This window comes from Leptosomus discolor, chromosome 12 (genome assembly GCF_034619465.1).
Source record: "Leptosomus discolor isolate bLepDis1 chromosome 12, bLepDis1.hap2, whole genome shotgun sequence".
In the NCBI taxonomy this organism is placed as follows: domain Eukaryota; kingdom Metazoa; phylum Chordata; class Aves; order Leptosomiformes; family Leptosomidae; genus Leptosomus; species Leptosomus discolor.
The window spans coordinates 7,346,901-7,374,034 of NC_141402.1; the positions used below are offsets into that span (position 1 = coordinate 7,346,901).

Here is a 27,134-nt window from a genome sequence, read left to right on the forward strand (position 1 = left end):
CTAGTGGTTATACTTCTGATATATTTCATACACATATATGACTTTAGGAGAGATTTCCTACACAGCAGTAGTTTCTTGTGTAACTTGCAGACATTGCTATTTCTTTTCTTTCATAACACTTTGTAATATTATTTCTCAGACAGTTATGACCAGAGTGCACTACAAGCAGTCCAGCTGGAGGATGGAACTACTGCCTACATTCACCACACGGTGCAAATGCCACAGTCAGATACCATTTTAGCCATTCAAGCTGATGGCACAGTGGCAGGTCTTCATACAGGAGATGCTGCCATTGACCCAGATACCATCAGTGCTTTGGAGCAATATGCAGCCAAGGTACACTGAAAGACATTTTCTCTATCCGTAACATTTTCATGTAGCGTCGCAAGTTATTTGGCAGCAAAAGTCAGTTGTGGTCTAAGAATTAAAATGATAATTAAGAGAATCTTCAGACTCTTAGAAGAGAGAGCACCAAATTGTTGTCATGACAGTGCTTCACTATCATGAGCAGTGTGTAGTGTTGCATAAAAAGAACAAAAGATTGAACACTGAAATTATGTGGAATCAGACTGATACGGAAAGTGATTTAGACAACTAAGTAATAATTTTCTTTATAATACAGCATTGGAAACTTCCATGACTTTTTGGTTTTGCAGTGTCCCTGTTGATGGATTATTACTGTCACTGCTTGTATTGCTTTAGAAGAAGAGTTGAATAAATTTTAAAATCTGTCCTGTAGTGTCACTGAGAGTTGTCAAATTCTGGGAGAAGGCCAGTTAGGATAATTAAATGGCTTATACACTATTCTTTCCATTATGCTTCTGTCTGGTTTAATTGAGAAACATTGAGAGGCAGTCAGATTGGGTTGTGTTTGGCTATGCCTTAAATAAAAGGTAGCTGAGCTGTAGTGACAAGTTTTACACATTCCCTAGCTACTATTTAATTTAGGTTTAAATTAGTCATAACTTTGTCCTTCTTAACAAGGAGCTATATTAATCATAATTTGTTATAAGTTTCTGTTTTGAGAAGGTAAAGAAGAAACAGAAGAAATGCAAATAAATTGCGTTTTTTTCCTGTTTATGTCAACATGTGATTTTAATTCTGTAATGTGAATTTCTTTTCTGTAGTGTACTTGTGTGTCTAGAAAAAAAATATTTATTTCCATTAAGCTTTCATCTCGGAACCTTATTCTGAAAGGTACTGCTAGAACCTCTCAGGGAAAGTCAGCAGAAGTGAGTTTCTAAGTATCGTACCTGGTTTACATACAAAAGAAAATAATAGCTCAATTCTCACAACCCTGACTTTCTCTTAAAAGGATAAAGTGGTTTTGTGATTCTGCTCCATGTCTGTACGCTTCATAGTGAGGCAATGTATAATTTTCATAGCAGCTGGTATAGGAGCATTTAAAAAGGTACAGGAAGGGGCAACAATGATGCCCAAACATATGAAATACACAAGGTAAGTATGTGATAGAATTTTATAAAATTTTAAGTGGCACAAAGAAGAGTAGTGATTTTTCATTGTCTTTACCAGTGTAAGACCTGGGAAACATCAGATGAAACTCTCAGGTGACAGGTTCAAGAAAAACAAGGGAAGAATACTTGTTCAAACAGCACAAAGTTAAGCCACAGCACTGCTTGTAGGATATTGTGGATGCTAATATGTCCCTGGATTCAAAGAGTAATTAGGTAAATTCATAGAAGAAAAATGTATCCGGGGCTATTAGGTAGCAACATGTGAATTCTACTTCAGGAAGTTCCTAAGCCACAAATTGTTTGGAGGTTGGGAGAATATTTCTTGAAATGTATCACTGTATGCTTGGCTTGTTCCTTTAGTCTTACATCTCCTACTGGCTGCTGTTGGAAACAAAATGGTGCATGGGATTGACCTTTAGTTTGACTCAGTATAGGAGTTTTTATGTTCTTAATTGAAGGCGAACTAAATCTTTCTTTAGAATCTAAGACAGTCATTTAGAAGTAACTCAAATATCTTCTTTGGAATCCTTCCAGAATTCTCCCAATACTGCACAAAAGAGGTTTAAAATTGAGCACCTTCCTTTTTTTGATAACTTTTGATTTTCTTCAAAACTTAAAAACGTGAAGAAAATTTTAAAAGCGGATTTGGAGAATGGTGGTTCTTCTGTGTTCCTCTGTCCTACATAACAGGCAGAAATAGCAAAGATCAGTAGGCTGCCCAAGATCAGTGTAGAAACTCTGCAAGAGAGTTCATACAAAGGGATCCAAGAAGACTACAGAGAAGCTCACTGGAAGTGGTGGAACACCTACATTTTTCATTATCCTTTACTTCTCCTTCAGGCATAATACTACCTTCCCACATCTTGCAGAGCACATGCGAAGACTTAACTAGAGTCCTTTTAATTTTGGGCTAAGTCAATGCCACCTTCCTCCCAAAGCAACCAAGGAAAAAAAGACATCATTGCTGTCAGTGAACATGAAGTCAGAAGATAACCAAATGGAATTGTGAAGAGATTACAACACATAGTTTTCTTCCATAAGCTGTTTTCCTGTGACATCCCAGCTGCTGGAAAAGTACAGTTCATGGGATTTGTGCATGTCTACGTGCACGCACATCTGTTTGAATCATTTGTTTCCAGTGGCATTGATGAACTTTAGATTTCATGTCAGCAGTTCCTTTCTCAGCCAACAACAGAAAGTTCGGGATTAAGTGATTCAAGTCTCCTTTCTGTGCAGGTTCTCTCCCCTCCCTTGAAAAATTCTGCAGGACGAGGTCTCAAAATGGCTATTATTTCCTTTTAAAAAAACCACCTGAGAACTGCCTGCTTGCAGACTCTCTGTGCAGTCTCTCTGTAATGTTATCTTGCCTCTGGTTGGGCGCTGTCCTCTTCACTGTTTTAGCTCAAAGTTGCCAGAAGTATATTGCTCAACATTGTCTAATTTAGAAATATAGTATAGTCTGAAAACCTCTTACAGGACAAGTTCATCTTCAGTCTCCAAGCGGAATGATGGTAGCTGATGCTTTCAGCAAGATACTTTACACAATCATTAACGTTCTCAGGAGCCTGTTATGACCTCCTTAGTGAAAGGCCAGAAGCATACCAGCTGAGGTAGGGTTCCTGCCAAACTACTTTAGAGAAGAGTAAAATCACTTGGGCTAGATCTAGGTACATCAATCTCAACCTTGAATGTAATGGATGCAGAGAATATTGTGAATGCCTTTGCTTTATACAGAGGCAATTAAGGAATAGGAAACTATATGAAGTATATTTTAAATCTGTTTTTTCCTACAGTGACTAATATGACACTGTTCTTTGAGTCGATGTATGTGAGTTTGGTTTTTTTTAAACTGGGAAATTATAATTTTATTTAAAGAAAAATTTCAAATTAACATCTAATACTCTTTTAAATATTTTTATAAGCTCCTTGGAAAGCAGCAATACCTTTCTCCTGTAGACTGTTTTTAAAAATAAACCTATGGAGCAATATACAAATCTTTGCTTAGCTGTTGTAATTTGACTACTTCAAATTGAGATGTAACACATTGTCTTAGGTATTGATTCCAAAGGAGTTGTGCTGTTCAAAACAAGTAAATTATGCTTAAATATATCGCTATTATAAAAGAAGTAAACATTTTATTTTTTTTCCATCAGAACTCAGTATTGTTAAATTTATTAATTTATTTTAATACTTTTGTCAGTCTATTAATTTAACGTTCTTGGTTCTTGCAGTCTTTCCTACTGTGTTTTAAGACAACTTTGAGATGTTCACTTCACCTGTTCTATAATGCAGGTGCTACAAGTGGAGATTTTCATGTAAGCCAATGTACGATAGGATAACCATATTTCAAGAGGGAGCTAGAGAGCTATGAAATAATAAGCCATCAGGCCCTGTGGTTTTCAGATGAATAAAAATAACCTGTAAATGTTTTTCCCATTTCAACTTTGTTTTTCAGGTGTCTATTGATGGAAGTGACAGTGTTAGTGGCACAGGAATGATAGGTGAAAATGAACAAGATAAAAAAATGCAGGTATGTAGCCAAATACCAAATAACGTGTATCTATTTCTTCTTCTTTGCCCAGCAACGTGTGTGATAGGTAGTCCTGTGTAGCCATGAACTAGGGTCTGCTGCTACCCTTCAGGAATTTTAGATCTCAAACCTACACAGAGAGGTCATATTTCTCACTTTGTACAAGATCCTTTCACAGGATTTTAAAAAGATCTTCTAATACTTACTGTTTTCTGGGTTTTTTTCTGATAAAAAGTAATTTAAAATTATGTTGGATTTCTAAGATTTTTCAAGCTGACCTGAGTATTTCATCAGTAAGAGTGTTAAGTATTTCAGAAGTTCTTTTCCAGAGAATGAACTGACTTTTTATAGTCCTTAAAGCAGAAGGAATGCTGACTCAATTAATGAATTATTTTCTTCTCATGAGAGACAATTCCAGGCATACGCCTGGAGCTGTTGTCTCTTTCATGACTTATTTTGATTCCATTGCCCTGTTAGTCCCTGACTTCTATTGTGGGTTTTTTAAGTAATCATTAAATAAGAATGTTGCTCCTAATGAACACATAAAGAAGCAGAAAAATGCTTCCATTTCTTTTTTTGTATTCGTGTAGTTAGTTCACAGAAATATAAAAACCTTTTCAATGTGAAAATAGTAACTTAAAAGTTCAAAGGGCAATGGGAAATACAGACGCAACTTATTAAGCCTCAAGCTTTTTTTACCTGGGATCTGTAAAATTATGTAAGGAGAATGGTAGTTGTCATCATAGCATATTTTATTACATGAAAAGACAAAGCAAAATGTATTCTGGGCTTCAAAGAATTTATGACAACAAAAATAATAATAAAACCCCTCTACCCTCACATGTTCAAATGACAAAATCAAAAATGGAAGTCATTGCATTGAGAAATGTTTGATCAGAGAAGCTCCTTTTTCCTTTTTGTTTCATTTAAGAGATGATGAACTAGACAAGGAGGAAAAATATCATCCAAGGTAAAATACAGTAACTGTGAAAGGAAGAATTATAGTCCCACCTCTGACAGTTACCTCAAAAATCTCTGTTCTTGATTTTTTTAAAAGCTAGGTCCCACAATATCTAAAGCCATAGACACTCCACTATTGCCTTTTGTCATGACTGTGAAAGGACAGAATAGCTAATACATGTATTATTTATGGTATTGGAAGATATTCCATAAAATAAAATCAAGACATTTAGAGGGTTTGCACACTTGTAGGTTGGAATAGGGATACAACACCAACAAAATGCAAAATTCAAGAGTAAGGTAAGGTAAGATCTTTGTTGGTTTTACCTGAAGTAAGAGCCTGTTAAGCAAAATGACCTGTAACCGGTATGCTCTTAGATGTTGATTTCAGCCTCTGCCTCAAAATAAAGTGAATCTGGAGGGGTTTTTTATCTTATACATGCATGGCAACATATATGCGATATGGAAATGTGCCAATCTTACGTGTTCCAAACAAAAAAAGATCTGGTATTTCAAAAGGTATTGAGGCTTAGTCTCAAATTCTGAGCCCTTAAGGTGACTTCAGTTGGCCAACTGAAGGGTCCTGAAGCTATCAGTTGTGTATGAAAATTGTAATCATGTTTATATCTTGATTTAAATAGATACCTACTTGTAACTCATTCTGAAATAATATATTATTTGGGATAAAATAGTCTCATATTCAGATATTGTATTAAATAAGTGTGTATTTATAAACTTTTTAAGTCCACAGGTAACACAAGAACAGAACAGATGTCATGCAGCTAAGCAGTCATTCAGACTTGCATGTGGTTAGGTTTTTCACCAAAGAAAAAAGCAAAAAGCTCTTTCTGATTTCTACATGTGAAAACAAAAGACTATGTGTGCCCAAAAGGATAACACACTCTATTTCCTTTCAAACCTGTCATACCCATCTGTTCATAATAAAAGCAGAATCATGTGACTGAAGTTCGTATGTATACAATATAAAAATCTTAGATAAGATCTGTGTTACTTTTGCTGTTCTCCTGTGTCACCTGGCTGAACTCAGGATGCATTTGCGATTTCTTTTGAAATGAGGGGGTTTTTTAAATGTTTTCTAAAATGTTGACTATTTAAAAGTATTTTGAAGTACACAGTTCCTCTCAATGAGTTCACATTATGAAGGTACTTTATTTGTGATGTCCTTCTGATTTTATACCTTCTAACATCTGAATTTTTTAGTTTCTTCAGTGTGTATTATCTTCTAAGAACAGTAATTTTAACTACATCTGTCCTTGTTGAATGATAATAACTCAATTCTTAATAATCCTTAAGTCATATCAACTAATGTATTGTGCAGAAACACAGTTCTGCAAACAGTTGTTTGAACAAGCAAATGTTCAACTGATTATTTTCCTGAATGTTATGGCTGTTTTACACACACCCCCCCACCTCCTTTTGTATCAATCTTAATATTGGTAAAAATGTCTGGTTATTTCCTTGCAGATATTAGGATATTGATTATAGAACTGTTTTAATTTTCTTCTAAACTTTGGGATACTTGAGCTTTATAGCATATCTTTGCAACTATATACATGTTTTTATATGCTGAAACAACAAAGAAATACAGATAGAAAAAAAAATACCTAATTGCAGGTGCTCAACCATGCATCTTCTTCATGATCCTTAATGTATTAAAGTGACTTCTGTGATTCATGAGATCATAGGTTAAACAATAGCATTAGTAATGGGTTTCTTGATTCATGAGGTTATGTTTTTCTCCGTGGTTCCAGAGAAGCTTTTCTGAAGTGGCGGAGTTGTACATTTCATATGATTGAAAATTTCAGATTTCATATTCAACTTTGCATCTTTAGTCTTAAGAACAGTCTGAAGGTAACAGGGGGCGCCCTCTCTGAAGAATCCATAGGAAAGTTGTTCTCAGTCAAATTTCTGATCTGAATTGGAGGTTTATGCACAGTTGTAGGGCTGCAGTCTCGTTGGGATGAGGGAGATGTGGCAGGATAGTTCAGATGACTGGGATGCTGATGGATGGATACAGGCTCTTTAGTAAGGCCAGGCAGGGAAGGAGAGGAGGGGAAGCTGCCCTTCATGTGAGAACAGCAGGATTGCACAGGGCTGTGCTTTGGGATGGGTGATGAGCCAGTCAAGAGCCGATGGGTCAGAATTAACTGGCAGGCCAGTGGTGAGGGTGGCATTGTGGTGGCTGTCTGCTACAGAGTGCCTGATCAGGAAGAAGGCAAAGCCTTCTTCAGACAACTGGAAGAAGCCTCATGTTCACAGGCCCAGGTCCTCATGGGGAATTTTAACCACTTTAGTATCTGCTGGAAGAGCATGACAACAGGGCACATGAAATCCAGGAGGTTTCTGGAGTACAGGGATGGCAACTGGCAACCTAAAGCTGATGAGGTGAGACACTTTGCTGGACCTCATACTTACCGAGAATAATTAGTTGGCAATGTGAAGGCTGCGGGCAGCCTTCAGGAGTCTCCATCCTTAGAGATACTCAGAACCCATCTGGATACTGCTGTGAGCAACCAGCTGCAGCTGACCCCGCTTTGAGCAGGGGGTGTTGGACTAGAAGGTCTCCAGTGGTGCCTGCCCTCTCATTGATTCTGTGAAATGTGCTTTTGACAATTCAGAAGAGAATTGGATCCATAAGAAAAGGGCGGTGGTTTAAAAGAAGGATAGACCTTTTAAAATAGTCCTGATTACTTTGCCTACAGTTATTTTAAAATGTTTACATTTGGGCTTCTGCCTCTTTCTTCAGTCTGTATGAATGTTCCTTGCATATTAGTGTATGAAGGAGCCTTTAAAAGGGGTTTATGTTGCATCACAAAGCTATTCTGTGTATTTTTCTGTTGTATCATGCCAGAAAAGAGAGGAGAACCTAGCTCAAATCGCTCCAATTAGTTTGATCAAAACACATGCATCACTGGCAAAGTACAAAATGCTTTCTTTCATTTTCAAAAAGTGCTCATTATAAGTGCATTTCATTATTATTTGCCCTTTGCATGAACTTACATTTGAAGGTGGTCTGATTTATGGCTAATCTCCCTTAGGAATGGATCCAGCACCTTCATTGTAATCTAAGCCTCTTCTGCCTACTAATTTAGTCATTTTACCACTGGGCTTATATTTCAAATTATTTTGTCTTTGTTGTTATTTGGCTAATTAATGCATGTATTTAGATTTACTAGCTACAAGTAAATATGTTTTACTGTTTCTTTCCTCTCATTAGAACTTATGCTTTTTAGTTATTTATTTTTAGTTTATTTATTGAGGACTAAGAAATACATGGCATAGCAAGGAAAGACAGAAGAAACCTGTCAGAATCAGCTCGGGCTTGATAGCAAAATAAAGTGTGTGACTTTCTTGATCCATTGTGGGTTGTTTTTTTTAATGGTATTTTTTTTTAACTTAAGATTGTCTTGCAAGGACATGGAACAAGAGTGACTGCAAAATCTCAGCAGAGTGGAGAGAAAGCCTTTCGCTGTGATTACGATGGCTGTGGAAAACTGTACACAACAGCTCACCATCTTAAGGTGATGAGATGTAAAATGAGCATTGTTACTTTGCAGGCATGATTTTTTAGACGGATTGTATGGTTAAAAGTAACAGAAATTAACAGACAGTCACAATGGTGCTGTTTTGTCAAATGTTTATTGGATTGACTTTACACTAATTGATTGTCCCAGGTACTCAGCTGATTTTGCTTAGTGTTCTGGATAGATGCAGGTGTGGGATCATGTTAGGCTCCTGTATTGCCAGCATGTGAGAAGTCTCGTGTTGAGATAGGTTCTACCAGCAGCGTCACAGAAATTCTGATATCCAGTGTTCATTTTATTTACTTTATGTGTATGATCATGCAAAAATTTCAATTTCTGAAAGATTTTACCATCATAATACGAAGACTAACTCTCCAAACAACATTCAAAATGAAAAGCTGGAAGATCTTTTCTTTACAGGTGGCAACTCCTTAATTCTCCTCTTTTTTTTTAATTAAGTAAAGGAATTACTGAAACAGTAAAGGTGTAGATAAACACTTGCCTATAAGGTAAACTGCTTGCGGTGCTGTCTTGTCTCTGACAAAACACTCTGGAGTCAGTGAGTAATCGACTCTATGGATCATGTGTTAAAATGGTGTCCTTGCTGTGGAGGTTTCATGCAATATAAGAGGATCATTAGAAGAACTCAGTGGAGTCAAAAATCAGACAAGAGTGTGGGCCCTGAGGCATGTCTGCATACTGCCTTTAATGTAGTTGCATGATGGCAACTCTGTGTATTTACAGAAATGTTTTTTGCAAAACTGACTGAAGGGATCAGGTTACACCTTGGAAAGAGACATCTTTAGTTTTAGGGAAAACATTGTTACCCTGTTTCATTAATTTATTTTTATCACTGATTTAAAAAGAAGACACTTAAATGTGAATCTTAGGAAGAGAAATAAAATATGCTGTCTTTGAGAATGAATTGTTTCTGTGTTGAAGTAATCAGATACAACATTTCATTAAGTCATGTATTGGATGTCTTGACAGGTGCATGAAAGGTCACACACAGGAGACAGACCGTATCAGTGTGAACATCCTGGATGTGGCAAAGCCTTTGCGACAGGTAATCTTTTGTAGACTAGCTCCTCCTGCTTGTTAGTGTTTGTCTCTGTATAAAGTAAGTTTTTAATATTGCATTTTTTAAACTGCTAAGTAAAGAACTTGGTTGGGAGAACTGCAAAAAAAAGAAATCATTTCAGCTAGTTTAGCATATAGAAAGAGGATTTAACTCTTAGTTACGGAAGGGGAGGAATTAGGTGGAAAACTTGACACTTTCTCTTATTCTTCACCTGTCATGTCAGATTTTATTTGGAAAAAATAGGCCTTTCTTACATGAAACTAGTAGTATAAGTTAATTGAGGTGGTCCTGCTCTGACATGAAACTAGTAATATAAGTTAAATGAGGTGGTCCTGCTTGACCAGCCTGATCTCCTTCTATGACCAGGTGATCTGCCTAGTTGATGAGGGGAAGGCTGTGGGTGTTATTTACTGGGACTTTAGTAAAGCCTTTGACGCTGTCTCCCACAATGTTCTCCTAGAGAAGCTGGCGGCTTATGGCTTAGACAGGTGTACTCTTCACTGGGTAAAAAACTGGTGTTTTTAAAATAACTTCATCTAATCTAACACATTTAATGTTGTTTCTTTGAATAGAAACAAACAAAAGAAATGCTGATGAGAAATGTCAGAAAGGAAACAACCACACTTAAAGGGTTGCACCTAAGTTTAATTGCATAGTGTTTGTAAAGGGATTTCAAAACTACGTCATAAAATATTCTCTTCCCTTGGCAACAGACTGATGTATGGCTATAAACAGCTGTTTGTCTACTAATACCATATTTTTGGTCAGAGCCATTGTACACTGTAGTTCAGCAATCCTTGCCTTTGATAAAGTTTACTGTAAGTACTGAATGCTCTCAGTTTAAATATTAAGAACTCTCCTGGGTTGGATCATGAAATTGAGTTTTAGATGTAAGAATGAATTAATGCTCAGCTTGGTAGATGTGCTTTGTGTTTTTAAAAACATCAAGATTAGGAATTTCAGCTGTGTTGGGGAGAACACACTGTGAAACTAAAGCAGGTGCCATCTTCTTACAGACTGTTGCTTTATTTTGTGGAAATACATACATCACTTCTAGACACAAGTAAAATTCAAGTTCATTTTCCAAAATGGCTATTTCAGGGTTCTTTAGTCATGATCTTTTCAGGGAAGTGCAGAAAGGAAAATCTTGGTAAAATGCTCTTTGCAAAATAACTTACAGAGGGCCTGATCCAAAGCTTGCTTTAGACTGGTAGAGTTTTTGATGACAATGACTTCCTAAAAGCAATATTAAAGGGAATGGGTGTCCATGACTGCTATCGGTTGGCACCTATATATGTGATGATGTTAATAATACAGTTTAAAATAATTAGAGTTTAGATCATGGATAGCAGTAGAGCTTTTACTGCTGGCTTCATTAATGGTACTGATTTTTGTATGAGCAAATAATTAAATGTAATTTTGATGACAGTAGTGGTAAGAGATAAAAGAGTGGATGGAATACAGAGCATACAGCTTCTTCAGAAGAATTCCACATTATAATCATTACAGTTTATCCTTTTTGAAGGGAAGGAGAAGCATTATGGAAGTGTACTTCATAAATGAAGTATGAAAGTATTTCTAAACTGTATCTAGAGTTCTGCTGCTCTTATGGTAGAATGAAGAGCTTGTGAAGAGTGAAAGAGCAAATTCTACTCATCAGAGAGCTTCCTGATGGGAATAGCAAGAACAGCTTCTGATGGTGATGGTTTGTAAGTGTCCTAATTTTGTGCTTATACTATTATAATATCCTTTCTGATCTTCAGGGTATGGGTTAAAAAGTCATGTCCGAACACACACTGGTGAAAAGCCTTATCGGTGCACAGAAGAAAACTGCACCAAGTCATTCAAGACTTCAGGAGACCTGCAGAAACATATCCGAACCCACACAGGTACTATTATCACCCATTATTTTTTTTGGTAATTCACTTAGGTGGATTTTTTTTCTCTTTGATCATTCTGTGACTTTACACTTATGAAATCAGCCTGTGTATATTCTCTTTCTGAAGCCCAGTGAGCTCAACAGCATTTCAGCATGGTAAGCATTTACTGCAAATCCAGCATGCTTTTCTTGGAAAAAGTGCTTAAGCATTCACACTGCTTTTGCAAATGCACTAACTTTTAGCAATGCATCACTTACATTGTCACTGAGTCACTTGGTACCTTTACAGTTTCATTTGCAGCTGTAACAGAACAAGGAACTTTTCCTCAATAATACGGCTCGCCTTTTAGAAATGGCATTAGTGTACTTAAGTTTTGGTGCTTTATGATAACTTGCATGCCAGCTTCACGAAGGTTGATAGTTCTGAGCTTGTTGTTATCCTGATTTCCCTTCTCTTCTTGCAGGAGAAAAATGAACACAAATATAATAGAAAACCAACTGGTATTAAAACTTACAAATGCATAAAATATGAAATCTTACATTTTGTCTAAAAAAAGAAAAGCTTCATTTGAAAGCCAAACCACAAATAAATTCTAGACAGCATACACTACACTCTGCAAAACTCTGTGGGTGCACATACGTGTAAACAAGTTTGTACAATGTCTCCTTTGCTACTGAGATCTCAAAAAAAAAAAACAGATAAAAAAACCCTTAACTGTAGGAAGAATAACCTATCACTTATTAACTTATTCCATTAAGTGTATTTACTTGCCTGATAGAACACCAAGTTTTTCCACTGAACTTTCTGAGAGTAAAAAAGAACAAACTAAATAGGTTTTTCTCAGATTAAAAAGAACAATGCAGGGGGGGGAATAAAAGCAGGCAATAAAAATTATAAAAACTCAAGAATACATTGAGATAATTCTCCTTTCCTGAACTTCCATATTCAAAGCCAGTCTGTTGGGATTAGTGCTGACTCAATGTTAAATTGGTCATCAGGATGAAGACATAAAAGTGTCATCTGTTTTCAGTTCTAGAAGAGAACTGTTTGATGTTGTTATGTAGCACATCAAGTACAAACTATGAACTGAAAAATTTCTGTAGTATGGACAACCTGATTAGCTGTAGACTGTTTTCTTTACATTTTTTATGGCCATAGAAGTTGTACACTTATTCAGTCGCTTTAATCTAATTGAGCAGTTGAGACAAAAGACTTGAGCCAGGCCTATGCAACCATTTACCCATTTGAACAATATTAATAACACAGTCATAGACTCCCAGCAGTCTACGAACCGGAGTTCAGGGGTCTTTTTTTTTTTTTTTTTTTTTTAAATTTATGAGTAGTTGCAGGAAGCCAAAGGCTAAGAAGAAAATTGCACCAAGTCCTTTGTGCAGATGGATGGAGCAGTGTATGCTCATACCCTATGCAAGCTGCAACAGTGTACCCAATGGAGGCAAGTCTCTGCCCGCTCTCTCCCGTGGCGCTGAAACCTTCTCGTTTCTTTATCATGCAGAGCAGGCTTAGCGCTTTCTTCTTTTTCTGCCTGTTTTAGCCAAAATTGATTTTTCCCTCTCTTTCAGTAGCAGTCCAGTCTCACTTTCTGTTGCCATCAAATGCTTGCCTCGGGTTCCTCCATGACTTCCCTAGAGATACCATTCTGGTATCAGAAAAGCTGGTGTGGATGGTTCCTCATAGCTGCTGTGGGGTAGAGCTTGAAAGCTGCTGACTTGCTTTGCATTTCTAGCGCTAGAAATCTCCGTCACCTGGAAACAGGTCGCTTTTGTAACAAGTACATAAGAAACTTACAGGCTGGCTTCACCAACCGGTTGGACGACATTCTTGCGGGCATTCTTTAAGAACAATCTGCTGTGGTTTCTAGCGCAGGGTCTGTTGCAGGGTCTGTTCTTGGGCGGGGTTGACGCTGCAACCTTGCTCCTTTCCGGCGTGATTTGAGGTCCTGTGCTGAAGCGAGGATTAGGGGAGCCATGGTAACACAACACTGAGGCGTGTGCGCTTCATACGCACACGCTGCCTTGGCAGGAAGCTGAAAAACCTGCTCGAAACAGCTGCCCGGAGGAGTGAATTATAGTTTCCTCTGCCAAGGAGCTAACCGCTTTGGAGTTTCGTGGTATTAATGTTTCTATCAGGACTTTGGTTTTTATTTCTGTCTCTAAGTACTTGATGTTGTATCTGCAGTGGTAATCTGCCCTCTCTTGCTCTCAGATTCTTCTCTTTGGTGAGCAGTACAGAGGGTGGAATGTACTTCACTCTAGGAAGTATGAAATTACCGCAGGACAGAGTGTCAAGTGGCTCGCACTTCTCCAAAGTTAACCCCCTTCACTCTCCCTCTCTCTGTGCTTTGATAGATCTGAAGGCTCGGGTACTGGGATATTGAACAGGGGTTAGCCTTACCTAATGTTGTTCATGGTGAAATGTTTTGGTGCGATGATGTAAGTTATTGCACTTAAATTTCTATTACGTGAATAGACTTATTTGAAAAAGAACCTGTATTTGTGATTGCTTTGGTTGGAGGTTTGAAGCTTGAGTTTCAGGGTTGTCTCTTTAAAAAGTTGTTTATTCTCGTGTAAGGTTAAGTGCTTTCTGTAATGAGTTTTACTAATCCATTGTGTCTTGGTTATATGCTGAATCATTAAGGTATTTTTTTTCATTTTATGAATTACAATTGACAAATGTACAAATGATATGATACACTTGTTTTGGATAATTTACGTATGAATGGGGGGGTGTTAAATACATGTTAGATTATGGACAATGTGGAAGCTAATCCAAGCAACTGAATCTGTTTTATACTTCATAAAGTACTAATCTAAATGCTTCATAATTTAGCTTACAGATTGTATGATTTTCCTGAATTTTGCAGTTTTTGCTAAACAGTAGAGCATTCCACAGTGGCATGTTCACGGTATTTCTGACTGAGGGTCTCAAAGAGAGAATTAGCTAGCTTTAGATTCCTACATTCAGTCTAAGTGTAACTTAGGATTTTTGTTCTTTTATAACTTTTGCATGTGTACCTTTTATTTTCTTTTTTTTTTTTTTTTTTCAGGTGAAAGGCCCTTTAAGTGTCCGTTTGAAGGATGTGGCAGGTCATTCACAACATCTAATATTAGAAAGGTTCACATCAGGACACATACAGGCGAAAGGCCTTATTACTGTACAGAGCCAGGATGTGGGAGAGCTTTTGCCAGTGCAACTAATTATAAGAATCATGTGAGAATACACACAGGTATATAAGTGATGTTTTGTATTTTGAAGTGGAATCTGCTTGGGAGAGGCTGTGGCATTCTTGTGAACACTGTTTTGGTGCACTGTAATGGGGCATAGTCATTTTATATGATCTGGCTTGGTACTTTTGTTTGGGCCTCCTGAGGATAGTTATGCAGTTATGTTTCCTGCCTTGCTGTCAAGGAAGAATAATTTTGGTTTGGATACAAAGTTTTTTAAAATGAATGCAAAAACTTGTCTTCAGTGGACATTAGACTAAATCTAAATCCTTAATGTGGTCTGGAGCTTGCCTCTGTTGTGAGTTGTTTCTTAAATAAATAAAAGTAAAGCACAAGTCCGAGCTTGACTATGGCTCACCGTAGTGAGTCACCCTTTTATTTCAGCTACATTTTCTTCGCTGCCGGAGCGGTGGTCAAAACCTTCTTTTCATAGAGGGACGTGAAAATACTTACCCAATGTGACTGGAAGGTCAGTCAGCAGAAATAACTGGCACAAATTCTGAAGTTCTAAAATGTAAAAGCCAGCGGTAGTCATATCATCTTGCTAGCTTTATCTGTTTTATGGAGGCACAGACAAGTTTCATGAGGTACATTTTGTATGTCAGAATATCTTTTTGGTTTATAATGTAATTTGGAGATTTGTTTCATTGATTTTTAAATTAAAGGTGTTTTTATGTGTAACCGTAATTGTTTAAACATATGCTTTCTATAGATTTCTTTAGAGCTTAAAGACTCAAAAATAAGTGAAGTTGTACGAGTGTACCAACATACCTGATCACTGAGGAAAAGTATGGGGCTTCCAGTAATAAAAGAACAAAATTCTCAATATGATGCTGAATTGACATCACAGCTTTCAGCCTGTATCCTTCTGTCTTCATCAGAAGGATGTTTTAGATGGACTGATAGGGAGAAAAAAAAGAGACCAGCTTTCACTGGCAGTAGTTTTTAAAAAAAAAAAACCTATGGGAGCCTGCATTGATCAACTTTGTGAGCTTGAGCTTCACTGTTGCTTTTGAATTGAAGTATGGTTGGTAATGAAGGCGTGTCACTAAATATCATTTGTTGACAATTTTTTCTGTGCATTGTGGATAAAGTTCTCTTTATCCCTTTTGCTTTTCCATACAGGGGAGAAGCCCTATGTCTGTACAGTTCCTGGTTGTGATAAACGTTTTACGGAGTATTCCAGTTTATACAAACATCATGTTGTACATACTCATTCCAAACCATATAACTGTAATCACTGTGGGAAAACATACAAGCAGATTTCTACCCTTGCTATGCACAAGCGGACAGCACACAATGACACAGAGCCCATTGAAGAAGAACAAGAGGCTTTTTTTGAGCCACCTCCAGGTTAGAGTTTCAGTCTTTGAATTTCTTGTTTAAAAAAAAGGACTGGCTAATATTTTGCTGGTTTTTTGTAACCAAGGAAATGAAAGCGTAGATAAAAATCTGAAGTACTTTATTAAGTTATTTAACTTCTTTGTAGGACTTTTTAGTGTGATAGGCCACTTGTAAACAGAAACTGAGAGAGTAATTGACCAGATCATAAACTCACTTGCAGCAGTCCTGGGCATAAAAGAGAAATTTGAGTGGCAGCACCAGCAAACCTGCTATAAACATGAATGTGGGAAGGGACCTGCGAGAGTCCAAAATGTTTATGTTTGCAACCTACTGGATTTTTCTTAGGGATTTTTGTAAGAGTATGTATAACACCATGGTTGGTGACAGTCTTTTGTGCAGGAGTAAAGTCACCGCCTTGAGAAAAGGAAAGCTCTGTCTTTGCAGCACCCTGATATTGTGCTGGTTTTGCAGTGGCTAATAGCAGTTTCTGTAAATTGTCCTAGAGGCAAAGATGAAAATAAGCTCATGTGGCTGCAGTACTCCTTAGAATATGTTTTTCATGGCATGAGTGTTGAATCCTATGACGAAAAGATCAGACTGAAGGAAGTGCTGTGATAGGACAAATACCACTTGTCAAATTGTGATTTTTTAGATGAGACTGAGGATGAGAAAGACACACGCAAACTGTTTCAGTCAGAAAAGTTGTTTTACTACGTGTATGTGGGAAACTACCCTGAATGCACCTTAAGCAGATTTGCTATAGTCTTAATTCCTTCTTTTAAAGGAATGATAAGATTTCATTTGCTGAGGTTAAACATTTATTAGGATAATGAACTTACATCTACACACAAAGGTATCACTGTTCTTCTGTATGTATGTTAATTAATAACTCTTTTTAAAAGCTGCCAGTTGTGTTTGCATGGAGCCTCTTGTATGGAGAGGTTAACATTTAATGAATGAATTAGAAATGTTTGTCACCATTTTAGTATTTCCTTATAAACTAAATTTTCTGTATGTGTAGTATTTGCATGTGTTAAAACTCATTACTAAAAGATTATATCCTGGGTTCCCAAAACAACAGATTTTCTGCCTTGCTTTTGGTATCTTTCCTTCTTTTATTTTTCTCACCTTTCCATTAAAATTTTTCCATGGGAGTGTTTAAAACCTTCAAACCAGACTGGCAATTAATCCTTGTCATTTGCTTTCCTGACAGCATTTAGAGTATGTAAACTACCCTCTTGCCTTCTTTCTATGAAATAGGTCAAGGTGAAGATGTTCTCAAAGGCTCCCAGATAACCTATGTGACTGGTGTCGAAGGAGAAGATGTAATTTCTGCACAGGTTGCTACAGTTACTCAGTCAGGATTAGGTCAACAAGTAGCACTAATATCCCAGGATGGAACCCAACATGTAAGTAACCACAGTGTTGAAAAGCTGACAAAAATAGTGCTTGCAGATACCCCATGTGCTTTCTAAAATCAGTTAGGATTCTTGATAAATATGTATGTGGGTTTTTTAAGGAAAGAAGCTTCTTTGGAGCTGGGTCAGGATATGTTTAAGGTTGGGCCTACTTTGGAATAACTAAATTAAACCACATATTCTGACATCTGAAACTGTATTAATAGAAAGCTAGATTTTTTTGTCTATCCTTGTTATCTTTATCTCTCTTAAAGTGGGCATGAGCTACTTTAACAATTGTTATATATACAGCCTAGTTTCTCAGAATTCCCTGATTATTTGATTAATATCTGATGCTCATCTTCACCATTGTCTTGTCTGCACGCACTTTTTTTTGGAGTGGGAGGAAGGAAATCTTTCTTGTCTAGGTGCCTGCTTTGCAAGCTGTTTGGTAGTGTGCAGGTCTTGCTACCTCCACTTGAAAATTCCTGTGGGTATATTTTTTTTAAGGATTCCTATGGATATATATTTTTTAAGGATTTCATATGAAATTCCATTGGGAGGAGATTTCAACACAACTCTTGTTTAGCATATGGGGAAAAGTTTCTATCTCAGCTGGAAAGGTAGCTGAAATGCCAGTAGCATATGAAAGATATCTTCTAAATTCAAATTGGAAATGAAATATTAAAGGGGGCTGTTATATTGCCAGCCCTGAACATTGCAGCAATACTAAGTAACTGGCATTTTTACCCTCTTCTAAAATGAAGGCCTGTAGAAGCCTTCACATGGAGTTCTTGCACTTAAATTATCCTTCAGCTTGACTTTAGTTTTGGGATGTTTTATTACCTTGTAAATCAGACATCAAATCACATGTCTGATGCCCTAATGCATTTATACTGGAGCCATCAGTAATTGATATCATTAATTTTTTATTAATTGTTTATTCATGGTTTAAATTCTAAGCCCTTACAGGCATCTTTAGTATCTCCATTAGGATAAAAGTATGTCAGGTGGTACTACCCTGAGTCACATTGTCCATTATGTAAGACACATGCGTAGATAATCTGTCATGCAGTTAGTTGGGATACGCCTGATTAACATAGAGTTGTAGACTCTGCAGGCCAGCATGCATCCTTTTTTTTTATTACTGAGAGCCATAATTTTATTTCTGTAGACAGATAAGTGTGTCCGAAAGGTTATGGAATATTAGATCCAGTCAGTAAGATGAATGCAATGATGGGTCTTTGTCCAAGACGGGGACTTGGCCAAAGAGTAGCACTGATTCTTAAGGAATGTATGAGCATGCAGGAAGAGGAATAACGGCTCCTAGATCTTTTGGCTTAAAATATTTTTTCCTGCTAATTATGAGCAAGTTACCTTTTTGTTCTGGATTGTTACACGTTTTGTTTCAAATGAAGAAATTGAATTAGCAGTATTCCCGCTGAACCAACTAGCAGGAATTTGTTTGATAAATGCTGTTATGCTTCAAATGCATATCATCGGGTTTTTTTCAAACCTTACTTAAAAATACGTGTCATGCTGCCAAAAGCTGAGACTCAGGTATGACTTGAGCAGCAGTCAAACCTTTTTTTACTTCAGGAATTATTTTGTTTCAGGTCAACATATCCCAGGCAGATATGCAGGCCATTGGCAATACTATCACTATGGTAACACAAGATGGCACCACCATCACAGTCCCTGCCCACGACGCTGTCATCTCTTCTGCAGGAACACATTCTGTAGCAATGGTTACGGCAGAAGGCACCGAAGGACAGCAGGTAAGATATTATCCTGCGTGCACATGTAATCTTCCTTTATAAGACGATATCAAATAGGCATCTAAGCCATCGCAGTTCTGTCAGTCACATAGCTTTATCGAAGTAATGCAGTTTTCAACACCTGGCCTTAGCATTCCCCTTAGAAGAGTATGATGTGTTCTACCACAGTGCTGTACATCAACAAATGGCAGAATGTTTTATAAACAATAATTAGGCACCAAGAAAAAAAATCTGAGGTTCTGTTTTGAGAGCTAATAGATAACTCTGTAATGGCAAACCTTTCTTTAAAAAAAATTATCTTTTGCACAATAAAATTATGCTCATGAATAATCACAGGTTTGAATCTAACTTTAACTTTGAAAGTAACTGTTGTATGACGTCTGTTATGGTAACAGATCTGTCATCCAGTTGATTCTCTTCCTTTGGTCTTGAAGGTTGCCATTGTGGCTCAAGACTTAGCAGCATTTCATAGTGCCTCATCAGAAATGGGACATCAGCAACATGGGCACCATTTAGTGACTACAGAAACTAGACCAGTTACATTGTTGGCTACATCCAATGGAACACAGATTGCAGTACAGGTAAGATGGTGATAAATGTTTTTTTGGAGTGTTTCTTACTTCTAGAGCTAGAAGCTTGCAGTCACGTAACAACATGATTCGAATAAGCTTTGCTCACCTGAAGAAGTTCATAACTGTATGATCTCATATTTTAAATAATATATAGGTTAGGAAGACGAATAATAAGCACCTCATTTTCCAAATCTACTTGTAAAACTTCCAAAAAAGGGGGAGGTTAGGGGAGGGCCAAACTTCAGGTCAGCAGAATTGTTCTTGGAGTCACAGGTTTTCAGGGGAAAAGTGCTTTTGTTCATTCTTCAGCATTACATATGGAGCTGAGACATATAAAGCCAAACTCTCAAGGGTAAATTATTATGAATTTATACAGATAAAATTACTGAATTTATGTAATTTGAACGTTGAAATGCTAATAGCAAATAAGTGTAAACAGTTATATAGAAAGATTAATGATCAGAAATCTCTGGAAATAGTAACCTTCTCTTTATGTGTCAAACCAGCACAGTACAAGCAGCAGTCTTTGTAAATAGTTCCTTACATTGTCCAAACACTGTAATGAGAGAGTAATTTCTAGGTATGAAAGAGTTTAATTTAAATTGGGCTAATTTAAAAGAAGGTGGGAACCAAGCAAAAATTAAGCTTTTATTTAGAAAGTAACCAAAACCAAAACCTAGACAAGTATTTTCGTGAATAGTTTCTTCAGAGGGAAGCTTGGCTTGACTGGAAGGTTGAATGAAACTTCTAGGACACATGATGGGCAGTATGCTACCTTAGTCGAACATTAAATTAACTATGTGTATATTTTATTTTTGTTACACATGATATGATGGTAGGTTAATAGAAGCTTGTGGAAATTTTAAATCTGGAAGATTCAGTATTTTAAAAATTTATCTCTCTAAATGACACTGCAGTCAAGGGTCAAATAAATGACTGAAGGATCGTAGGGAAATTGCCACTGCAATGACAGAAGCCAGTTTTAAACTCAAAGTAAAATAAAAGGAATTTAATTAGTTTAAATGTTGGGTTGCATAGTTGTATCAGTCCTGCAAAGTGCCTAATACATTTGGTGTACCTCATAGCCATCTTGATTCTGTGCCTGATTATGTGCATAAATAAGATGTCCAGTGGGAATGTAATGAAACTACTTTTGTATTCAAATTTACTGTGGAATTGGGACTTAACACTTTGTGGATTTGATCCTGTTGTTGTCTGGGTATCACCACAGACACACATTTTTTTCTAGAGAACATGAAAAATCACAGTAACCATACATCCTGAAACCGTATACATTAGGAGGAGGATAATTTTCATGGATGTGATGAATTCAAAGGGAGTTGAGTATATGTTACTGTCTTGACTATGGTTTGCATGATGGGCCTTAGCTCTGCCGAATACTGATATAAAAAACCATCAGTATGGCTGTGCAGAGAGGAGATGCTCAAAAGAGTTTCTAAACAAATCAGTATTAAGCAGCATAAGTTAATATATGCTCTTGGAATGTTCTTGGAGATGGCTTCAAATAGAAAAAGAAATGCAGAAAACGCACTCACAAATTCATTTGCAGGGGGCAAAATATACTCTGTATGTGGAAGTAACAGCAACTTAGGTCTGGTCCTTCAAACTGTTCATATTTGCTGAAACTAATAGATCAAAACCTTTGAGTATTTGAGTCTCAGGATTAATGCTGCAGTCTTCAGTGTATGTGTGCATGGTACTTTCTTAAGACCTCACATCCAAGGGAATTGTGTTAATATCTTCAAGCAGAAATGAGAGAGTGTTGTTTTCCCCTTAGTTAAATGCAATGTAGCAGGTCAGATGCTGATTGAAGAGCAATGAAAGTCGAGAAGCTCTTAATTCTGAACTCATGTGTTTTGAGCTAAGTTGGCAATAATCAAAACTGCATGTTAAGAGAAAGCATATCAAAAGGCAATTGTTCGCATGAGAGGAAGAAAAAAAAAGTACCTTGTGCCCTCAGCAGTGCGTCCTTTAAATGAAAGGAAAACATAGGCACTCTCTGCACGTGCCCCTTTTGTTATCAGCAGTGAAGCTTTTGGTGAAGCATCTTTATATTAATTAAACTTAAAATATGCAATACAAATAGAAAAGAGAGAATTAAAAATTAAAATATTATTTCTTATTCCTGAGTTCTTGATTGTTTCTCTTTCATACTTTGATACTAATAAATGAATCCATTTGGTTTCTAAATACTGATAAAGCCAGTAGCCTGACAGCCAGATTGAAGTCCTAAGGAGGTGGTACCAGAGCTGCTCTTGATTTGAGTGGCTCCAGAATGTGATATCCAGTGACTGCAAAACAAGTTAAAAGCGATATTTAGAACTGTACTATTAGGTCTATCTATCTGTCAAATAATTTGGTTTTACTTTTCACACTCTCGTATATCTTTCTGCCGAGCCAATAGGTATGTTTTTGTTAGATTGAGGTTGTCTTCAGTGTTCTGGGTGTACATGCATGGTCTATGCATTATAAAACTCTGTGGATTCTTTCACAAAACTGTGTCCAGTTGTGTTTCTGCAGGGTTGGTTGATGTTGCTTCTGGCAGTTCCAGATACATGGATGGCCTTGTAGTTGCAACTACAAGATAATTTCCTCTCTAAATTACTGTAGAATTGAACAGTGTCATCATGCCTGCTTTTTTATACAGTCAGGATTCTACAATAAGTATACATTTTGCATATATATTAATGATGTACGGTGTTCCAAAGAGCTGACTTTCTGCAAGACAGTTAAGAAAAATTAAGATGGTTTTTTTGCTTTACCAGTGTTAAAATGTAATTCAACAGCCACCATGACTTTTGAAGGCCTTATCTTAGCTTTGTTATATCTGCCAAGTTGAAATATCATCTACTTCATGTGTCATGAATGTGTTTACCATGCAGCAGTTCTTTGAAGAAAATTTATTCAGTAGATACATAGAAACTCAGTTTAATCTGCTATCAGAAGTTCTCTTAATTGTCATGCTGATTAGATAGCTGCTCATATAACCACCCAGAAGAGGTGTGACAATACTGATCACACTTACTTGTGCTAAAGGATTGATCCATATAGCTAGATCTTTGGTTTCACCTTTAATTTCTTTTTTTTTTTTTACACATTTATGTCCATATGTAACATTTTTCATTTATTTATGTTTAAATGCATTTGTTGCAGCTTGGAGAACAACAGTCTCTGGAAGAAGCCATTAGAATAGCCTCCAGAATACAACAGGGTGAAACACCAGGGATTGATGATTAACTTCTAAAACTGCTACCAGAACAATAGAGTGAAAGGTATATTATTTTCAATCAACAAAGGTCCATGCCAGCAGCAGCCCATAAAAACTTTGAAGTTCCCGGCTTGTTGATACTGTGTACACATTTTTATGCAAGAGCGAAGAACATTTTCTAAGAATTGTGTACATAACCCTTGGAATGGACTGACATCATCAACTTCCAACTGTTGTATATTCAGGAATATGGAATTAGGATTATATAGTAAATTTCCTTGTTATCCTTTCATCAGATTTCAGACTGGTCTACAAGCAAGTGAAAAATTAAGCAGAAGTATTGGAAATAATTTTTAATGTCCTGTACAAATAATGAAGGCATTACTGAAGATTTCGGATGTTTAAAGTACTATTAAAAAATCATCGTTTCAGGTACCCTTACAAGTAATAAAGACGACAGAACTTTTTAAATTGCATTCCATAAATGGTAGTGTCTTGGATTTTGAACCTACTGTACATCTTCGTATTTTGATTTGTTTCATACAGATTTGAATATTCTTTAGATTGTCCACCCCATCTCATTCATTGTAAATACAGACTGTTAATGCTGGAAGTGCTAATATTATCTTTAAATTGGATTATGTATAAAGGAGAAACTTTGGTTGTTCAATATTAAAGGAAGTAAATCTAATGATTTTGTTTCTTTACATATTTTACTTGAGATGTTACTCTCAAATTATTATGCAATAAAATATAGCAAGTTTGTATTGTCTAGATAGGATGATATTGTCGTGTGACGTACTGTTTTACTTCTTAATGAGACTGAAGTTCAAATTATTTATTTACGGCCTTGTATAAATTTTTCCAAAGTTTATTTATCATAAACTTAAATTTTTGACATATTTTGATCGTAATCCACGATAGTGTATTAAGTAATTAGTCTTAATAGTTATTTTAAACATTCTAAAACACTACAAGAATTATTCAAATAGTAATTAGTTAACCGATTTTGAGTAAAAAGTAAACTACCTGCTTTCAAGAGGAATATTTTCAAATGGTGCATTTGCAGCCTAAGTACAAGTACCAATAGTCTATTTTCAACAGTTCTGAGTGCCTGCTGCTACCATTCAGTACCTAGGATATGCTGATAATCAGTGCTTTCGAAAATCAGGACACAAGTTCCTAGAAAAAAGGGATTAATTAATGATGATGTAAGTACAATGCTCCTCTCCATCTATCTTTCTGTAAAGGAAAAAAATCTGTTGTAGATAAGTACAGTGAAACGTAACTTTAATTTTTTTTTATATGAAAAAGTGTCTTTACTCTTGTCTTGTTACTAAGCTTGTCAAGCAAGTTAAATTTTTTTGGCTTCATGCAAGACTCTGCTTATTTTAGATGAGTGTCAAGAGCACTTCTGAAACTGAAGCCTAATCTTTTTACCTTCTAAAGAGAAGGATTAAACATCTGGACAAAGCATTAATCAAGTAATCATTTTACAACTACTGTGAGGTACACATTTTACATAAAAAATAAAGTCCATAACTATGTACCTTGAGGTATTTGACCTCAAAAAGGCCAAGTTTGAATAGAATTAAGCTAATTTATTGTAAATTACTACAGCAGTGTGGGTTGCAGCCTTTTATGTTTTTCATACAGATGTCCAACTGAAAAGTGCAGTGAAAGAATACAGTACTGTGGGATAGATCTGGACAAAGCAAAGACTATTCTCTGCATCCATTACAAAGTAAAACTTGGAAACATTGAGGTTGTCCGTAACTTTTGTATAGCATCGAGGCTGCTTGCTCACTTAAGTCGCCAATTTTCCTGAAGTGTTGTAATTCTTGATATCCCATGGAGATAAATGTACTATGCAAGGAAGATTAATTGCCTGTTAGATCAGTTTCTTAGTATTTATCACCTTTTAGAAATTAAAGATGTATCATTTGACATGAATGTTCAAGGGTTTTTTTCTTAAATTTCATTGCTAATAGTTTCTGGGAATGGTGGCTGGAATGGCGGCTTTGACTTAGCAAAGAAATAACTTCAAGTTCTTGTTTCCCAGAACATTTTCTGACCACTGAACAAATGTGAGTAGTATTTCCTCTTTCCTACTAGTTGGTTTGCTGCAAGGCATTCAGAAGTAGCTCGGGCAGGAAAAGCTGCAGTATTTTTAAAACTATTTCTCTTACTGGTATCTTACCAGTTATTCTTGCAAAACTCCCTGGTCAAAGGTTGTGCTTCCATGTTGTGCTAGCTACCTCTATAAAGGAAAACATACTTACTCAATAAATAAGCCAGACTGACTTAGACTGCTTAGTGTTTAAAGAGAAACTGAGGTGATTATATGCATCTTAGCTGGGAGCCCTGTATTCGTAATAGACTTGTTTTCAGGGTGTAGAGACTTTCCACCCTGCTTCCGTGCAGACTGGAGTGGAAGGAGCTGTTTTGGTAACCTGATGCTGTGTGTTGGTGCCGGAAGGACCTGTAGTGAGGTTAGACAGCACAAAATCGGGTTAGGTAGGAGTACTGGTGAAAAGGATTTCAGGAGGAGGAAACAAAGAATATGACAAAAAGGATTGGGCGTTTGGCAGTAGAAATTTAATTTAGATTTTACTCCTCTCTTTGAAAATTCTGTCTCAAAGGGAATGCTTTCTCACACTAGAAGGAAATAATTCCAAAAAGAGGAATCCTATAAAGTAAAGCAACTCAGTATATCACTTCCTCTTACAAATTGGCTCCCACATTTCCAGCATTCCCAGTCACAATGTTTCTTTCAGATTTGCATTCCAGGCCTACACCAGCTCTTCCCATAAAGGAATAAACCCAAAACCCCTCTAGACTTTGCAGTCAACTTTTCCCTTTTAAATGTTTCTATAGTTTTTCACCACTGTGGGCTTTGCTTTACTGATAGAGAGGCAATTATTTTCGGTGCTTCAGGCTGATGACCTATTGTGCCAGACACACTACGCATAACAATAGGGCAGTTTTTACCCTAAAGAGCTAATGCCAAAGTACACATGAATAGGCTGACGCTGTAAGAGTGTGTTTTTATAAGAGTAAATCCTGAAGCCTGACCACAAAGTTGTAAACAGCCATAATCCCCGATGCTGTAATTAATCTCAGCAACCGATCAGCTGACCGGTACCAGAGATAGTCGGGCACAGTGTGGGAGAAAAGGCATGTGGTGTCTGCGTAGCACACAAGGGAAGGACAGCCGATAGTCCAGATAAACAAAATGTCTGAGCTTGGAAGGCAGTTCGTCCTAAACTTTACTCTAGTTCCCAACCCCCATAACCCCTCAAATACTGCCGGGAGTAATTTGTTCGAGTGGGTGCTCTGGTTTCTGTGATGATCGTGCCGTACTAGAATGCGGAAAAATCACACTGCACGCTGTGTGCTTCTCAGAGTGCCGAGTCAGGGAGCCTTCCCGGGACGGGAAGCTATTTAATCAGCGTTCAGCCACCAGGAAAGGATGGTATGGAGTAAGGATGCGATCAAGAGTGCTTCAGAATCTGGCAATTTAAGCACTCCAGCTGTTGAGGTTAGTCAGACTGCACACCTTCGGTTGACCATAGCTTCCACTCACCAAGATGAAGTGCCCTATAATAAACCTATTCCAATCACTCTTCATTTGTCATTGAATGAAAACAAATGTTCTGTAAAATTTTCTGTGTAACTTTCAAATGGAGCACAGATGAAATTTCTTTAATAGTTGGATGGGAAGCAAACTGATTTTCTTAAGCAGTAAGGCGTTAAGATACTAGCAATGAAGGGTAACTCACGTCCTGTTCAGCTATTATTTAAAGTTGTTTGGAATTTTAAAAATAGATTTATTTAGCCTGCATCATTTCTATCTTGAAAAAGATAGAAATTAACACATGCCTTGTCTTTGCAGATGCATAAATTCAAACTCTAGCTGGTTGGTCCTATTTCTTTGCAAACCAGATCCCCCAACAGTATTTTTTGCTCCATTAATAAAAACTTTGCAAAGCTTGGACCGCTATGACAAGAGATCAAAAAATCAAGAGCCGCTTTCAGTTCTTGTGTTGTAAATAGTAAACTACACTCCAAACAAGGCATAGAAACAAGCATTTTTCCCTG

At 36.8% G+C, this 27,134-nt stretch overlaps 1 protein-coding gene across 2 annotated transcripts in view; it reads left to right on the forward strand.

The window, feature by feature from the left end:
* ZNF143 (zinc finger protein 143) overlaps positions 1 to 23,724 on the forward strand; it is a 41,701-nt gene extending 17,977 nt beyond the window's left edge. For both annotated transcript variants that reach the window (XM_086472133.1, XM_086472135.1), the window contains 11 exons: positions 140 to 336; positions 3,931 to 4,005; positions 8,388 to 8,507; positions 9,501 to 9,576; positions 11,355 to 11,480; positions 14,536 to 14,715; positions 15,839 to 16,066; positions 17,318 to 17,466; positions 19,071 to 19,232; positions 19,667 to 19,813; positions 22,979 to 23,724. In XM_086472133.1, the coding sequence (XP_086328259.1) occupies positions 140 to 336; positions 3,931 to 4,005; positions 8,388 to 8,507; positions 9,501 to 9,576; positions 11,355 to 11,480; positions 14,536 to 14,715; positions 15,839 to 16,066; positions 17,318 to 17,466; positions 19,071 to 19,232; positions 19,667 to 19,813; positions 22,979 to 23,062 (1,544 nt within the window). In that variant the 3' untranslated portion in view covers positions 23,063 to 23,724. The remainder of the gene's footprint in view (positions 1 to 139; positions 337 to 3,930; positions 4,006 to 8,387; positions 8,508 to 9,500; positions 9,577 to 11,354; positions 11,481 to 14,535; positions 14,716 to 15,838; positions 16,067 to 17,317; positions 17,467 to 19,070; positions 19,233 to 19,666; positions 19,814 to 22,978) is intronic.
* The last annotated feature ends 3,410 nt before the right edge of the window (positions 23,725 to 27,134 follow it).